The sequence below is a fragment of the Macrosteles quadrilineatus genome, unplaced genomic scaffold (genome assembly GCF_028750875.1).
Source record: "Macrosteles quadrilineatus isolate MER2022 unplaced genomic scaffold, UCM_ALF_1.0 Scaffold_2__2_contigs__length_208266976, whole genome shotgun sequence".
Classification (NCBI taxonomy): domain Eukaryota; kingdom Metazoa; phylum Arthropoda; class Insecta; order Hemiptera; family Cicadellidae; genus Macrosteles; species Macrosteles quadrilineatus.
This window is the reverse complement of record NW_026542595.1, coordinates 81,855,962-81,874,785: the sequence shown is the minus strand read 5'-3', so window position 1 is coordinate 81,874,785 and position 18,824 is coordinate 81,855,962. Positions and strand designations below refer to the sequence as shown.

Below are 18,824 nucleotides of genomic sequence, written 5' to 3'. Positions count from 1 at the left end.
ATATTGAATTTGAGCTCATTTAAAACATTTGCTAGCAAATCCTAATTTTAAATTAAATCTTGTAAATGTGTTTTATTCAGTTAACACATTTACATGTAAACGTGCAAAGACAATCAAAGAACAACCACACTCATAACTGTGTGACAAGCAACTAACTGATTGAGACCATCCACAACTTATCAACAAGCATAGCATAACCGAACACGGATGCTGATGTCCTATTGGCATGTTGATGGAGCTATTGCCTCAACTCACACCAAAGTCCTTAAGACAAACCACGAGAAGCTTTCAACAGTCACAAACAAGTCAAAACTTTGACATTTGATCACTTCATTTAATGTTTTGCTATTTGTAATTGTTTTATTTAATTTTAATAGTTTTTTTATTTTTATTTGGGCCGGTCAACGTCAAAGTTGTGTAAGTCAAAAATCATAGTTTTGACATTAACGGTTTTTTTGACAAAATTGTCGCACGTCAAAGTAGTTTGGATTTTGGAGGAATTTTTTTGACACACGGTACAGACCATACGTAAGTACCTCTCTAAATTAAGAATGTACAAAAATAATTGTTTATTTAAAATTCATTAGTGTTTAAAAAACTTACACCACTTTGCCTTAAATAATTTGTGCATTTTGATATTCATTCTCATTAAAGTATATGTTCACAACAATGGTCTAAGTCAGACTTACACCACTTTACCTGAAAGGTGGCTTAGTTCACTTTTACTTTCAAATGTTTGTGCTTGTGAATTAAAAAAAAAATAGATTAAAAAATATGACTTACACCATATTGCCATACCAGAGTAATTGAGTTAAATAAGCAATAAAAGTCAATATTGTTACAAAGATTTTTTTGTAGTAACACAATTTAAGTTTCAAGTACGTAGTAAATGCAAATGTGTTTCTAAAAATTGTCCTCAAAGTATTTCATAGAAATGTCCTCAATTATTTTTAATATGTTATATGCCATTGTAGTTCACTTGTTCTAGAGGACCAATGTCCTCGACACTATCACTGGTATTAAACACTGGTAATATGCATGATAAATTGGTGGTATGTAGGGCAACAGCTCTATCATGTTTTGTTTTTTTTCCTTTGTCACTGGTAGAGGAGCCTCATAGAGGCAAGGCTCTTAATTATGTCTTATTATATTTAATATATTTAGTGCCGATATACGTACGTATCAGTTTAATAAAAATGAATTTCAGGGTACTCTGGTTGTTATTATTTTACTATGTATATATTATTTATATATGTATTTAATAGATTTACTGTAGATTTATTATAGAACTAGCAGAGTACTCTGACTCACTGACTCACTGACTGATTAGGTATACAAATTCTAACATACTTCTAGAAGAGCTAGGGACCTGAAATTTGGTACGATTATAGGTCTTGGTCCTAAACCACCCAGAAAACTTCAAGAAGTTAGACTTTCCCATTTTAACCCCCCCAAAAAATTCAAAATGGCGGATTTTTTTTAGTACGAAAAAGGCGTTTTTTTATAACGTTTGTTGTGGTTTAACCGTTGGTCTAATCAAAAAACGGAGAACACTTACTGTATTTAGAATTAAACAAGCTACAATTTTGTAATTTTATGATTTTTTCCATCTCCACCCCTTCACCCTTATATTTCACTCTAAACATCAAAATTTGGTATTTTTTCCTCATGTTTTTTTATTCAAACGTAAGATGCGGCTCGACCGTAGGTCTAAACAAGAAACGGAGAGTACCTGGGTTTTTTATTTTTGACGATCTACAACCTTGTAATTTAAAATTGTTTTCCATCTTCACTCCTTCACCCCGAAATTTACGCTTAAACTTGAAATTTTGCCTTTTTCTCCTGTTTTGGGGGGGTTCGGCTGCCCTGGAGTAGGTTAAAAAACCTTTATGGCATGTTTGACCTAACAATTATTTTTACATATGTCTTAAGTTTATTTTTAACCGATTTTGGAATTTTAATCACCCTTCTCAAGCCTCAAAATTGGAGGGGATGATTTTAGTTTTTATGAAAATCCCGATTTTGAAGTTTTCCTTCAATTTAAAACTACACAAACGTAAGATTGTATAAAATCAAACTAATGTTTTTTATACAAATTTTTATAGTGTACATTTTGTTCCATTGCGCCTTTGACGTATCTTTCCTCCAAACCCCTCAAAAACCCCATTTTTATAGTTTAGTCTTTAGAATTTAAGGAAAAGCCCACTTGCTCTCTCATATTAGAGCTAGAACTTTGAAATTTGTTAGGGGGGTTGGTATTCGGTCCAAATAACCTTAAATGTTGTTAAATTCCTCATTTCCTAATTTAACCACCCCTTCATTGATTAAAAATACCACCAATGTTAATCTTATGGAGAATAAGCGTGCGGAGAATAAAATGCGATTTCAACCATATTGAGGTCTTAGTAACCATTACGTAACTTATTCAAGGTCGTAAATCATTTTTAAAGTGAAAAAGGAGCCATTCTCATCTTATGCCCCCCGCCTAAAAAATCTATATTTAAAAAAACTTAATTGCATGTACTGTAACACTGTTTCTAGACTTTAAGCTATTTTTAATTTGTTCATACTTCTAGAAGAGCTAGGCATTTAAATTTGCTACGAATAAAGGTATCGGTCCTTAACCACACAGAAAACTCCAAAAAGTTACACTTTCCTATTTTAACCCCTTTAAACAAATTCAAAATGGCGAATTTTTTCCCTCAAATAAGGTGTTTTTTTACAGCCATGTCTTAAAAACGCTAAGAACTAGAAAACATTTGAAAGAATTTTTATGGTCAGGCGTTATATTTTCTACACGATACTGTTACTTGTTTTTCGAAAATCTTACCCTTTCACCCCCAAAAAGTGCCCTACTTCCAAAATATTAAGAATTTCTCGGATTTTTTTACGTGTTTTTAATTTTAAAACTACTTTTCGGACATATGTGTGTACTTTTAATGCTCCCAACACTGAAAAAAGTCCCAAAAGTGGCATTTTACATTTGTTACTAAAAAAAAACTTTTAAATGGTGATTAAAAAAAAAAATAGTTCGTTTATGCATTTTGAGCCAATACGTTAACTCTTATGGAGAATAAACAAACTTCTAGATGGGCTAGGGCCTCGGAAAGCATCTTGAATTTTGTAGGATTATAAATCTCGGACCTACACCACCTAGAAGACCTAAAAAAGTTACACTATCAAACTAAGAGATAGCAAGATTTGAAAGAATTTTCATGGCCAAAAAAATCCTACAAAACACTCTCAAGCGTTTACCGAAAATCGCACCTTCATAAAATTTCATTAAGTACGTTGTTGTGCGATTTATTCCTATCTTGCCAGGCCCCATTATTATTTATTTGGCCATTGTAGGGTGGTGGCTAATTAGCAGTAGTCTATAATTCAATTTTACAGATTGAGTTTTAAAGGTTTATTATATTTTTTATTTACTCGTTTCTCTTACTTTTCAAATCGACTGAAAATTCTGTTTTAAAGACTGTACACCATACCATGTAATTTAAATGCTTAAGCGTTATTGTAAAACAATTTAATCAGTATTTAATCGAGTGCGATTATAATTCTTTTTAAACTTACTATTGACATGGGATAAACTTGTAGCTTGACCGATTTAGCGATAGAATCCGGAAATATGTCACCATAATATGTTTAATTTTTTCCCCTTACGCTTATATTCAGATAGTTTATATGTATAATACATCCTAACTAAATGCATAGCAATAATGGCGATTGCAATACCTTCCTGATCTAAATACTATTGTTCAACATTATACAGTGTCATTTTGTCATTTGTCATTTTGAAGTGTTCACAAAAACTTAAGGAATGGTGAAAACTAGAGGTCGCTATCTCTTCTCTATTCAAAATGGTAGCCCGTCAAATGTTGTGGAAAATCAATGGTAAAATTGTTAATTTTGGCTGCCATTTTGGATAGAGAAGAGATAGCGAGCTCTGGTTTTCACCATTCTTTAAGTTTTTGTAAACACTTCAAAATGATGTGTCACTTGATAGGGGTTTCTATTGAAACATTTTTAGTTGTCCCCCGAATTTCCCATTTTTGGGGGACACTCAAAAATTTTAAATGTAAACCCCCTTCAAGTGACACATCATTTTGAAGTGTTTACAAAAACTTAAAGAATGGTGAAAACCAGAGCTCGCTATCTCTTCTCTATCCAAAATGGCAGCCAATATTAAAAATTTTACCATTGATTTTCCACAACATTTGACGGGCTACCATTTTGTATAGAGAAGAGATAGTGACCTCTAGTTTTCACCATTCTTTAAGTTTTTGTAAACACTTCAAAATGAGGTGTCACTTGAAGGAGGTTTACATTTAAAATATTTGAGTTGCCCCCCAAATCCCCCCTTTTGGGGGGACACTCAAAAATTTCAAAATGATAAAATGAAACTTCCTGCTAAGATTCCTCGACCACCAAAAGGATATCTCTGTATATTTACTTGGAAAAATATTAGAAGGGGGGGGGGTCTTGACTTTTTATTCACCCTGTATATTTCTTACCAAATGATAACGCTAGAAACAATTACATTTTGTACAATTTTAATACTGCTGGAACACAACCGCCACCGCATCGACCACTAAGGTTTTCGTTCAACATTATATGTAACATTCTTAGCAATAAAAAACACTACGGTAGAAACAATTAAATGTGGCACGATTTTAAAACTGTTGAACACAACAGACGAAACAATCACTAAGTTTTAAATAGCTTATGACTTAACCACATCAGTAAGCATTTACCCCGAAATTATTGTTTTAAGACGGCCTAATTGCCCCGGTTTAAATCACCTCACTTATTAAAGTGGTCAAATGTATTAGTGCAAATTAAGTGTATTAGGTAATTTTCCATTGGGATTTCACTATAATTGTTATGCTGCGTACTCATTCATTGTTGCTAAGCAGACGCCGTCGACGTCATACCCCCACCACGGAGGAGGAGTGGGGACGCTTTCTCTTCGCCGCGACGCCGCCACCGAGCTCATTCGCTGTTCAGACAGGCACTGTATCGTACCGTTGTATTCTGCTCTTCGTCCTTTGATTTCAAAACTGCATAGTTGTTCACAATTTTTGCTGACTACTATAACTTTTAAGTTGTCAGTGATCTTTGATTGGTGTGATTTGTGGTTTTGGTTTAGTTTATTAGCCTGTGAGTTTTATAGTTGTTAGGTATTTTCATTAGTATTAAGTGGTTTTAGTTTACGAACCACTTTAGGTTTGTTTATAATATCTTTTAGTTTTTCTTTGTTAGGTTAATATTCATTTACTGGCTACTTTTATAGTCAGTGAATCATTTAATTTTTGTTTTTAGTTAGGGTAATATTCGTTTGCTGGCTACTTTCATAGTCAGTGAATAATTTAATTTTAGTTTTTTGTTAGGGTAATAGTAGTAAATAGTCAACTAGATTGAAATACTGCGTGGTTTTGGTTGTTATTTTTAGTGTTTGGTATGTTTTCTGGCTCATCTTTCGTCAGTTAATCCAAACAGTTACGTTCTAAGTAGTTTGTTGAACTAGGTTTTGGTTAATTTTGTTTTATTATTGTGATAATTTACGATGGCATTCAGCTGTGTCGTTAGTGGTTCGTTTAACCAGGGTGATCGTCAGCGATTCACTTATAGCAGAAATGCTCAATGTGTAGCTAATTCTGCCTGCGCACTGGCTTGGAAGTTTCTTGGCAAAGATTTCTCAACTTCTGCAATTGATACAATTTTAATTAGCGGAGATGCTTTATACAGATCTCTTCGCAGCGAGGATTGTGTTGGTGGTAATCGATTTTTGTTTCCTGACGAACTTCCAAGTCAGTTTGTTGTGGCAGATCATCAAGTTGCCATTGCAGAAATAAAGTATGTGTACGATGCATTGTACCCGCTTACTCGCGATCTTTTGGACGTTAGTATCTTTGAACTTTCTTGTGAGTTGGAAGTACTAATGCTGAATAAGTCCAATCAATTGGGGTTTTTATTCACTGGATTGAATGTAACGGTCGGGTTTTGGAGAAGTGAGAACCGCCTGTTTTTATTCGATCCACATGCTGTGAATGAAGAGCGCCAACACGATTTTCTTAATGACTCTAACAACTTGGCAAGACTGTTTACCTGTGAAAGTTACTACTCTTTGGCGTCATTGTTACTGTGCAATACAGTTTTTGATTATAATGCACGGCAGTTTTCTATCACACAAATTTCGTTTTGTTTGGACGATGGACCGCTTTCAGCCAATCTAAGCGTGTTGCACCTTTCGCAATGTCCCAGTCCTGATTTCCTCAATGAATGCACACACGATCCCGTTCCTCACTGTCCAAGTCCAGACTTCCTTAACGATTCTGCAGGTAGACCCATTCCACAATGTCACAGTCCCGATCCAAAACTGACATCTCTCAACCCAATTGTGGTAATATCACCTTTAAGAAAAATACAATCCCTTCCTGATCTCAATACTACCGTTAAAGTTGGTGGACGGCCAAAAAAACTAAAACGTGGTCGCCCCAAAATGCTTTCCACCACTAGAGAGGAACAAGTGCAAGCAGCTAAAAAAAAGTACACCGAAACTCATAAGGGGAAAAATCTATCCGATTCTCAGCGTTACCGGGAAAATAATCCCGAGAAAAGGAAGGAGACTGCAAAACGTTACAGTCAAACACACCCCGAAGTCCACAGGGAAGCTGTGCAGCGGTACAGCCAAACACACCCTGAAGTTAACAGGGAGGCTGTGCAGCGGTACAGCCAAACACACCCTGACGTTCACAGGGAGGCTGTACAGCGGTACAGTCAAACACACCCTGAAGTTAACAGGGAGGCTGTACAGCGGTACAGTCAAACACATCCTGAAGTTCACAGGGAGGCAGTGCAGCGGTACAGTCAAACACACCCTGAAGTTAACAGGGAGGCTGTACAGCGGTACAGTCAAACACACCCTGAAGTTCACAGGGAGGCAGTGCAGCGGTACAGCCAAACACATCCTGAGGTTAATAGGGAGGCTGTTGGACGATACAGTCAACAGAATCCAGAAGCCTCTCGGCAAAGAGTTAGCATTTTTCGGCTAAAAAATCCTATGCTTTCTGAGCTTCGTCATTTACCAGCTGCACTTGCTAGACATATTTTTCATCACGGTCCAATGGGGTCTTGGGAAGGGGAGCTGTTGGGAAATATTCCTGCTTTTAATCTGAAAAAAGTTAGTCTGTGGGATAATAGTATTTTCAAGTGTACTTACTGTGGTGCTCGACTTTTTGAAGAGGAAAAGTGTAGGAAGAAGTGGTGTTGTGGTCAAGGGGCAAACAACGTTCTTAACCTACAGCCTCTCCAAGAATCGTTTTACTCAGATCGCCGTTTTCTCGATAGGGCTCGTGCTTACAACGACCTGTTTGCGTTTTGTGCATTGGAAGTATCCGGTGGGTACAGGCACCCAAGTGGTCTTTCTTTTTTCAAAATTGAAGGGAGAATGTATCACCAGGTTTACAGTCTGTCTGACCCTGGTCAAAAGTTTACAACTAAAGCTGGAGACATTCAGTTTGTAAACCGGTCTCGTCTGTACCTCGATGACGGCGAAGAACGTCGAAATATTGCCTTGGGTAGATCGCTTGATGGTAATGTTATCGACTCTATTACTCAGTTTCTATCACAAGTAAATCCATACGTTGTTCATTATCGGCGTTTGGGCAGTGAACCAGCTGTCAACGCTCACTTGGATTTCCAAGTAACAAGTCGATCTACCCATGGTCCTGTTTTAGGTGACAGGCAAACAGGCGTTGAGGTGCACGCAGTTCTAAGCACCGAGGAAACTGTTTACGAGCCTCGCAAGCTAACTATATGGAAAAATGGATCTGGAAGACCAACTTCAATAAATTTGTTCAGCCCTCTCATGGAACCATTTCAATATCCTCTGCTCTATCCACATGGCACTTTGGGCTGGCACATAGGACGCCTGAACAATTTTAATAACAAATTGTCTCAGTACGATTATTCACGTTGTCTTTTACTATCAGATCCCCGGTTTTCACATCTCGGCCGGCTGTCCCAAGCTTGGCAGGTGGAAATGTATGCAAGATACGAGGATGAAAGGCTTAATTTCATTAAGTTCTCGCAGACTAAGTCGGCAGAAAATGCCATGAGGATAGGGCCGTTGGATGAAGTTGAGGCGGTGAATCGTGGCGGACGTCAAGTGGTGAACGATATTAACAATGATGAAACTGTTCAAGGGGAGGGTGGAATACAAGCTGGTAAAGTTTACCTCCCAAGTTCATTCACAGGGGGGCCGAGGTATATAAAATTTCGTTACGAAAATGCTATGGCTTTAGTATCTCGCCTCGGCTTTCCTACGTTTTTCCTTACATTTACCTACAGTGCAACTTGGGAGGAAAACAAAAAGGCTTGCCCTCGAAGCAGCGGTCGCAGTGATCCCAGCACCGCCTGCAGAGTGTTCTACATCAAACTTCTGGAACTCCTCCGAGATCTACGCAGCGGAGCTATGTTCGGTCGTTCTGTTTACATAGTCCACGTCATCGAGATGCAGATGCGGGGTCTTCCACATGCCCACATCGTGTTTAAAATCGAAGGCGATGGCCCTGTTCAGGCTGCTGACATAGACTCCCTCATTCGCGCTGATATTCCATCTCCGGAGGAGGCAGGAGGTCGATTAAGGGCGTTGGTTCTGCGGCACATGATTCACGGGCCTTGTGGTACAGATCACAGAACCGACTTCCCTTGCTGGGACACCGACAAAGGTAGCTGCTCTAAATTCTTCCCCAAACCTCCCTGTGAATCAACCCATGTAGACGAGAGGGGTTTTGTAAAATATCGGCGTGATTATGGTAATGAGGGGAGTATAACTTCAAGAAACAGATCGATTCCTGTGCATGACGGCTGGGTTGTACCGTATAACTCAGCATTGCTTCTAAAATATGAGGCACACATCAACTTAGAGGTAGCTTCCACTCGACGAGTGATTAAGTATCTATTTAAATATCTAATGAAGGGTGGCTCGCTTCAGAACGTCAAAGTTACTCCTTTGAGTAAACAAGACGATGAAGTCGAGCACTATGTGACTAAGCGTATGGTGGGAGCCAGTGATGCATGCTGGCGTCTCTTGGATTTTCCAATATCAAAGTCTGAGCCCACCGTTGAATGTCTCCCTGTTCATCTAGAGGGAAAACAGAATGCGTGTTTTCGACCTAACAACTTGACACACGCCACTTCTGGAGCTACCTCTGACTTGATCTTTTATTTCAATAGGCCTCGTGACCCAATGTTTGACAATTTGACGTACCAGTGTTTTTTTGAACAATACATTGTTCACAGCAAACGTCCAAGTAGTGCTGAGGTTTACGAACATCCAGACGGTAAGCACTTCTTAACTTCCAGAAAACGTGGCCAAAAGATCTGTCGACTCTTCTGGGTTTCACCAAACAGGAGTGAGCAATATTTTCTTCGGCTGCTGCTCATGATCATACCAAGCCGTGGTTACGCCGATCTGCTCGCTCGAGGTGGTGATGGTTGCACTACATTCCAACAAGTAGCACGCACCCTCGGTTTGGTTGAAGATGAGGACGAGTACCACCAGGCACTGAAGGAAGCTGCTCGATTTATGGTCGGCCCGAGGCTCCGCTCTTTCTTTGTTCTACTTTGTAACATGGGAGCTCCCGCGGCCCTCTTGTGGGATGCTTTCCGGGATACATTGTGTGTGGACCATTTGGAGCGGAATCCTCTTGATCACGACGTTGCTTTCAAGCTGGGCCTGATTGAAATCGATCGAAGTCTTCGCCGTCAGGGGTCCTGCTTGGCCGACCACGGTCTGCCCATTGTAGATGACGACACGACCGAATTGGGTAGGGAACTACTCATCTACGGTGAGAATCAACAGAGATCACTAGTAGATGAGTGGGAACCAAAGCTTTCCAACGACCAGAGAGTGGTGTTTGATTATGTAAGATCGATATTACATGGCCAGGTTGGTAGTCGGTCCATAAAACTTATCTTCCTCGACGGACCTGGCGGCTACGGCAAGACCTTCTTAATTCATGTGATCCTCGCATACGTTCGTAGTCTTAACAGGGTTGCTATTGCTGTCGCTAGCTCCGGCATTGCTGCTGGTAGTCTGCCTGGTGGCACGACAGCACACAGTATGTTTAGGCTGCCACTTGATCTCGGCGATGGCACTGGGTATTGGAACTTGACCAACGGATCTCAGCGTGCAGAACACATCAGAGCAGCCCAGCTCATAGTTTTTGATGAGGCCCCGATGGCTCACCGGTACATTTTTGAAATCATCGACAGATCTCTGCGTGACCTTATGAATTCACCTGAGCCATTTGGGAACAAGATCTTCCTCTGCTGCGGAGATTTCCGTCAGATCGCACCAGTTGTAGCTAAAGCTCGTACTTCAGCAGACATTGCTTGTGTATCACTGTGTGCGTCATCTCTGTGGTCAAGCTTCAAAATCTTTTCCCTGTCCACCCCTCACAGAACTTCTGGCTCCACTGCGTACTCTGAGTTTCTCCTTAAAGTAGGCAATGGAACAATTAGATCTGTTGATTTTGAAGAAGGCCGTGGCTGCTCAAGTCTGATTCCTTTGAGCGGTATTAGATATGTGACATCACTACACGATTTAGTTTACTTTGTATTCCCCGTTTGTGACCTGAGCCATACAGATAGAATCGCTGGCCGGGCTATTCTTTCAACCATGAACGCCAATGTCCAGCAGATCAACAACACTGTTCTCAACCTGACGGACGGCTTCGTTCATGAGTTGAGAAGTGCTGATTCTGTGGACAAGGAGAACGACGATGGTATGGATGTAGACGTTCACTTGTTGAACCAGGCTACTGGCAAGGGCGTGCCAGACCATGTCCTGCGACTAAAGATTGGCTCCGTGTGTCTCGTCATGAGGAACCTGAACATTGACAGCGGACTCGTTAACGGCACTAAAGTGATCGTGACCGCTATTAGACCTCGTCTGATCACAGTGCGACTTCCTGGACAACGCGATCCGATTTGTATTCCCCGGATTCAATTCGTTTTCCCGTTTGTCGAGGGGTCTCCGCTTCGCGTCCGCCGTCTTCAGTTTCCTCTCATGTTGGCCTATTCCATGACTGGCCACAAAAGCCAGGGCCAGACGATTGATCGTGTCGGAGTCGATCTTCGCAGTGACTGTTTCACGCATGGTCAACTGTACGTCCTTCTCAGTAGAGTCAGACATCCTGACGACATCGTTGTTCTGGTCCATCCTGACAGGGTCCACGAAGGAGTTGCCTATGCAAAGAACATTGTATACGACGAGCTCCTTCGTTAATTCCTACTTTGACCTAAGCAGTAGGCTAGGGGATCTGCTTCAACAAAACTCCCCGTCGTGATTTGACATCCATGGCAGTACGACAGGGGGTCTGCCTTAACAAAAGTCCCCGACCTTTAGTTTGTTATTGTGTGTTTGGTGTGTTTCGTGTGTTTTTGTGTGTTTCTTGTGTTTTTGTGTGTTTCGTGTGTTTTTGTGTGTTTTGTGTTACTGTTTGTGGTTCCGACGTTTCCCGGCCTCCCCGTGGCGGAACTGGATATGCCATACAGTTTGTGGCTAACTGACAGGGAAACAAACATTACATAATTGATTTCCATTACTATATTTATAAATATTTACTACCATCTTTTTAATTGAAATACTATTACTGTTAATCTATATAACTGTAAATATGGTTTCGACGTTTCCTGGCCTCCCCGTGGCGGAACTGGATATGCCATACAGTTTATGGCTAACTGACAGGGAAACAAACATTAGTTCATAGATATCTATTTTTTATACATAAACTACTGCTAATCCACTACCCCACATTATTATCATAGACTAAGCTATGATTTATCTATGGTATTATTAATAGGTATTCTTCTATTAATACATATACATTTTTACTACCATCTTCTAACTTAATATACCAAAACTTTCAATTTCAACCAATGTTACTTTCGTCAATAATATCACAATTCTTCATTAACTCTATAAACAATTTACTTCATTTACTATATCGATAATTATAAAATATAGTTCCGACGTTTCCTGGCCTCCCCGTTGCGGAACTGGATATACCATACAGTTTATGGCTAACCGACAGGGAAACAAACATTACTTAATCGATTTTAATTTATAAATATTCCTGCTTTGTTACAACTAAACTCTTATCTACTAATCTTTTTTTATCAGCCTTAAAAATGATTTTTTATAAGGGGTTCGTTAAGGTGGAGCTTGAAATTAACTTGCCAACCTCCTCTAATACTGGGTGGCCCATAAGTCAGTTGACAAATTTGCATTTAATGAAATGATACACAACAAAATGGAATACATGTCTATTATTAATTCATAACTCAAAAACAACATTTACTGTTGAGATGGAGGTTGAACATTCGGAAAACGTTCTACAAACAAATTGCACACATCACTATAACTATGGCCATGTTTCCACCATGTTTGCAAAACAAATACACGCTGTTCTGTTGTTAACATTCTATTCATTGTTTATCGAATAACTGAGTTATCATGAATAACTATCAAACATAACCTCAAACTAAACAACAACAATTACTAAACACAACTCCCAACAGCTGTGTATGGTACCAACTGCTAAAATTAAAAAAAAATTGCAAGCGTCAACTGACTTATGGGCCACCCAGTATATTAGTAAAATTGTATTTATACAACGTAATATTGTCTGTTCCACTGACTGCTTTGTTACAACTCTAACCTACTAATGACGACTAACAGCTAGGGGGCCTGGGGGCGGAGCCCCCAGCGAGCCAAAGGCGAGTATAAGTATAAAATGCTTATCGCAGTTGTACTCAAGCATTGCGTTTGCAATAAGGGAAAACACAGTTTGATAAAATTTGCTTTATTAAATGTACAGTATTCTATAGTATTACACATCTACCATAGCCATAATGTTCTACCACTTCACCTAAACAATAGAGAAAAATAAATTATCAACAATTCGCAAAATATCACAAATTATTCATGAAATGAAAAACATAAACATAACTGTAAACAATCCTACTTTGACAGTTCTCATTGTGAATCACAGGTTTTTGTTACTGCTTAGTTCAAATTAGCTGTTTTCATAAATGCAAATAAACGGTATCAGCATTCTGACACATACTTTCTCCCATAAGTTTGTCAACAACCTTTATAATGTGTAAGCGGTGAGAGTAAATATACGGAAATGGGATTTGTACAATTTTGTTCAGAACTTAAAGGAATATAACATGTTACATTTTTATCAAAATCGTTCGGGCCTTTTTTTGGGAAAATCCGATTTTTCTGTTATTTAATGGGGGTTTTATGGGAAAATGACATAATTTACAATAACTTTTCAACCATAATTTTTACAGAAATGGGATTTGTACCATTTTATTCAGAATTAAAAGGGCTACAACATACTAAATTTTTATCAAAATCGTTCGGGCCATTTTTGAGAAAATCCGATTTTTCCGGTTTTTTATGGGTTTTTATGGGAAAATCCCCATTAAAAATCAAAATTTCAAGAAAATGAAAAAAACGCCTGGAGATACCATAGATTAAAACCTACATACCAAATTTCATCGAAATCGGACCACAGGTGTAGTCTCTAGCTCTGTACACATCCAGACACACAGACACACACACACACACACACACACACACAGACATCACTTCGAAAACCACTTTTTTGGGTCCAGGGGGACCCAAAACGAATATATCCACTCAAAACTCAAACTCGAAAATTTTGACGAAAACAATACTTTCTCCATATACTATGGTATAGGGGGAGAAAGTAAAAAATATAGTGCTGCACCCTGTTGGTAAATTTTATAACTTTCTAATGCTTTTCAATATCATAGAACCAACTTTTAGTTGAAACAGCTGACTAAATTCTTTAATTCCCTTTAAATATGAATACTCATAAGGTTAACATGGGGAATTACAGAGCCACTGGGGTGGAGCCCGAAAGGATTTTTGAGATAAGAATATGCCTATATGTTAATCGGGAATGTAAGCTATCATCATGCCAAATTTCAGCCCAATCCGTCAAGTGGTTTATGCGTGATTGAACTTCAAACACACAAACAAACAAACAAACAAATACACAAACTTTCACATTTATAATATTAGTAAGATTATGTCTATAGTTATATAACCAGCTGTTAAAGTAGAATTAATTCATATCTACAACTGTTGTAAAGAATGTTACAGACGGTCCCCTTTTCTGATGCTTATTTCTTCTTCCATCATTTTTTCTCGAGCTAGGCACAGTTCACAGTTTTTTCCTCCTCCATTGACTTTTTGGCCCATTTAATAATTAAATGGAGTAAACAAGCTGAAGTTTGTTTATGCTTTGGTGTAACATTGTAAAATTTGTTCAATTTTGGTTAGTGTATCCATGACACGTTCAAAATAATTATTCAGCAGAATATTGTATTAAAGTTTTACAGGTGTAATAAGAACACTTCGGTCCAGTATCGTCATGAAATATTTATGAATTGGTGATGAATTTGTTATTTAAATAGAGCTTAGCGTGATAGTTTATACCCCTGCAACAATAAACCTATAAACCTCTAAATTTGTGTGGGTTGATTCTGTTACAATCTATGAAAACGTTCTTAAAACTATTAATATTCAGAACCATTGCTATAGTTACTTAAGTTGAAAATTAAGATAGTTTCAAGATGTAAGTAATGTTCAATCTTTTTTCGTAAAAGTTTGCAAATTGAAAGTATTCTCTTTGCCAAATGATTGTAGTTTATATACCAACTGTTATTTTAAGCACAGTATAAAACATTGGTAGAGATAATACAACTGGTTAATACGGTTGATATTACTGTAGGCCTACTGCATTAAGTATTCATTGACTATTGAAATTAATTTAACTAAACTAATTAGTTACACTACTAATAGTTACACGTACAGCCACAATTTTTTGTTTACATCACAGTATTTCGTTTGGCAACGGCTTTTGTAGTGAATTGAAATGTGGTAGATTGATAACGCAAAGACCTATTTTGAGAAACATATCATGTTTTGATAATTGTTAATTTCGATATGGCGGCAATTAAAACTTGTTATCTTAATTACTTATAAACTACATATGTGAAAAAAAACATACTTTCATTGTTTCAAAAGAAAATTTTATTAGAGTTCTAACGATACCGTGTTTAAGAACATTGGCTTATTAAGTTAGACAAAACGCATGTACATAAGTTACTGTACATCAGATGATTTCTGCGGTAATCGGGTTACATCACTGTTAGTTAGTTAAAACAATAAGCTGTTTGAATTGTTAATTTCACAATGAGCGCAAATACGTTAGTTGTATACAGTATCTTTTAATAACTCTTTTATTTATGAACTGATATCAAAAAAATTTGTTTACTTTGAGTTGTAATACGATTTTGTAAATAAACAGTAGTATGTTTACTTATTTTGTCACTATTCACGTTTTTGTGTTATTTAAGTTCATGAAATGTAAATGGCCGCTATTTTAGAACTGAAGTTAAAAACAAATTTGTCCTCAAAATAAATTTATGCGATATAAATCTAACTACCATATTTCAATTCACTAATAAAGCAGTTTTTTTTATCTGTGTGTAAATTACTTACTCGATTTATTGTTACCTGTACATTTTGTTAACAGAGATTGATACATTCAAATAGAGTTAATGGATTGTAACATGATGTGAACGTAGGAACCCTAATGCGACAGATCTTGAACCGTGAGTACGCCTAATTTCCGGACTGGAGATGCCTGCTGAGTAATAACTTCCTTGCATCCGTATTTCATTGCTTGTACATAATTTGAACAAACATCATTTGTTCCTAGTAGTTCGCTAATACGCAGTATACGCAGTAGTAGTAGTAATACGCTACAGCATCGGCACAAGTAACTGACCTAAGTAGATGTGTATAATAAACTATAAATAAACGTGTTTTATGCATATTCATTAACACCTCAATAACCATTGTACACGTTTTGTAAACAAGTGCTAAGATAAAACAATACCCTCTTCACACAATATTATACGACCCATACCCCAAGGTTTTCCTCCTTTTAACAGAGTCTAAGAGCTATGGCAACAAGCAATCATGGTGAAATCACATAATTTCTTATTTCTATCTTCTCCAAAACTCTAAAATATAAGGAAATAACAAACCACGTTAGTAAGTTGTTGAATTTTTATTTCAGTTGGCATCGTCGACAACAGTAAGCAGTGGAACTCAAGAATACAATTTGACCGTTACAATATATATATTAATAAATAAATCATTGTAACATGATGTGAACGTAGGAACCCTAATGCGACAGATCTTGAACCGTGAGTACGCCTAATTTCCGGACTGGAGATGCAATCAAATCAAAAGTCAATTTTGACTATATCACCATAATAGTATATATATTATGAATTTGAACGGATGGTGTTTTTGGCCTCTAAGGACCTCAAAACAAAAAAATAAATCGGTCCCGGTTCCAAGTCTTACCACGAGTACTGCGGTAATACCTTTATCCCTATATGGGAAATTCGCTAAAACAACTCTTCACTGAAACATAACCCAAAAGTGACTTTGTCTAGGGACGAAAAGAAGACAGTGGGTTGGTGTAGTAAAACCAATCCATGTAAAATATTTGGTAGGATTTTGAAAAATTGTATCTGTATCGACGATTGATAAATTTAGTCATCAACAAATCTTGATTCATAACAATAAATAATATTACTCTGATAGTGTTCCGATACATAACATTTTGTAAAACTAAAAGCCTACTTTTACTAATTATTGCAAGTTGCAGATCTAAGCCGGAAGTAGGATAAAGATTTAGCAAGACTTTAACAATTTTCAACTCGAAAAATAAGCAAGGTTACCTTCTATTTTTTTAATCCTTGACGTATCGAGTTTTCAATGGAGCTGAGGGAGAATTGAGTTGGTTGATTTCTAGAAGTTCCGGGTTCACTGATGTGAGATGACTGTGACAGCGTTGGCTGTGACTGCGATGGCCGTGAGATTTTCTTAGGCTCTATTTGAGACAAACGAAAAGTCGGAAGATCGTCTTCACTAGACTCTTCCGATGAGAAAACCAACCGTTGATTCGCGGGTTTTTTTCCCGGTTATCAAAACTCAAGAACATTCGTTGTACTTACGATTAATTAAACCGGTTAAGTAAGGAACAACGTTTTTAATCTCACTTGGATCGGATGTTCTTACAGAACTTTATCGGAAATGGTTGCGGTGTTTGTAAACAGTATTTATTTATTTAATGTAAACATATCAGTGACAGCTAAAAGTGAGAACTAATCCAAACAGCTGATTGTTATTTCGTAAAGTTTTATAGTAAACATTGGGAGAAAATTTTACAAAAATTGAACAAAATTTGGTTTTTGATGGTTCGTTATTTTGTTTTCAAGGAAGCGAGGCCATGTTTTTATAGCCAAAGACACTCTCACCAATCCAGTAAATACAGAAAAATGATTTGAACCTTGATCGTTACTCTAGTTTTCTAGGAGTAGGCCGCGTAAAATGAAATGTTCGCGTCACATACAGAACGACAGAATGGACAGTCAAATAGACAGACAGACAGAAATTGAGATAAGACTCGTTTCGGCTTTCATAGGCTAGAGAACATAAAAATAACCAAAAACTGCACGATTCTTACAAATGTACAGATAAAACTCTAATTTTATTTATATAGATATGTTTTGAACGTTTCTTCCTTTTTACAGGAATGGTCACACCTTCTACTGAACAACAACCCTGCCCTTCCAGTTTGCATAGTTCTCACCTTTGGTTTTTGGTTCTTTTGTCATTTTACTTTTATATTTAAATTGTTTTAAACCTTTCTTCCTTTTCACAGGAATGATCACACATTCTTCTGAACTTATTATAATTACTTTTTTCAAAATATTTTATATACTCAAAACACAGAACTGAATACGCATTGAAAATAATACTGGGAATAAATCAAATCTATTATTATCTAGTTTTTGCTGTGTGTGTTTCAAGTGTGTTAAGTTATTACACTGGTTATCCCATTTATATTAATAAAGCAATCAGTTTATACGATAGTTATTAGTTTTGATACTATATTACTTTTCAATGAAATGGCGACCATATTACGTAGGTATTTTAAGCCAAGTATGAATGGAGATGAGTGTAGGATGAGTAGCGCGATCTGTAATCTTGTTAGTGACTAAGACCGACATATTCCTTAGACACAGCTGTTAAATATTATCCTATAGAGCTAATGGCAACTAAGAGACCTACAGTTTATAGTGGAATCCGAACCAATTTTTTTGTACTAACGAATCGGTCTTGTTATCAGGATAGTACTGCGGATAGTCGTAGTACTCACTAGTGCGGACTTAAATCCACACCAGGGAGTATCGTATCCACAGTGCATGCCTATAAATTATCAGAATATCCACACAACTGTGCCGAGTGAGCTATATGTTGGTATAACACAGAGTACAGCTAGATAATCCAGCGGAAACACCACGCGGACGTGACGTCACGATAAGCTTGTTCAGATATTAGAGTGATGAATGTCACTGACATGCTTTCAATTTGGACATGTTTGTTTTCGGAGTATGATTTTTTTTCGTACAGCGTGATGAAAATCATGTAACAATTAATTCATTATATTTCCATAACATTTTGATATCCATTTCCATTTCCATTTTGATATCTGCCCTGTACATCGTTCAATTTTCACCATGTTTCTTTTAAGTCTGTATGTCAATGTAAATATTCATTCTCCCTTATTCAAACCACGTGTTATAATTGTTCAAGCAGACCAATAGGTAAATAATTTTACATAACG

At 37.4% G+C, this 18,824-nt stretch overlaps 1 protein-coding gene across 1 annotated transcript; it reads left to right on the top strand.

The window, feature by feature from the left end:
* Positions 1-5,566: 5,566 nt before the first annotated feature.
* On the top strand, positions 5,567-11,296 carry LOC128984494 (uncharacterized). Its single transcript, XM_054403823.1, has one exon. The coding sequence runs from the start codon at positions 5,567-5,569 to the stop codon at positions 11,294-11,296; it is 5,730 nt and encodes a 1,909-aa protein (XP_054259798.1).
* The last annotated feature ends 7,528 nt before the right edge of the window (positions 11,297-18,824 follow it).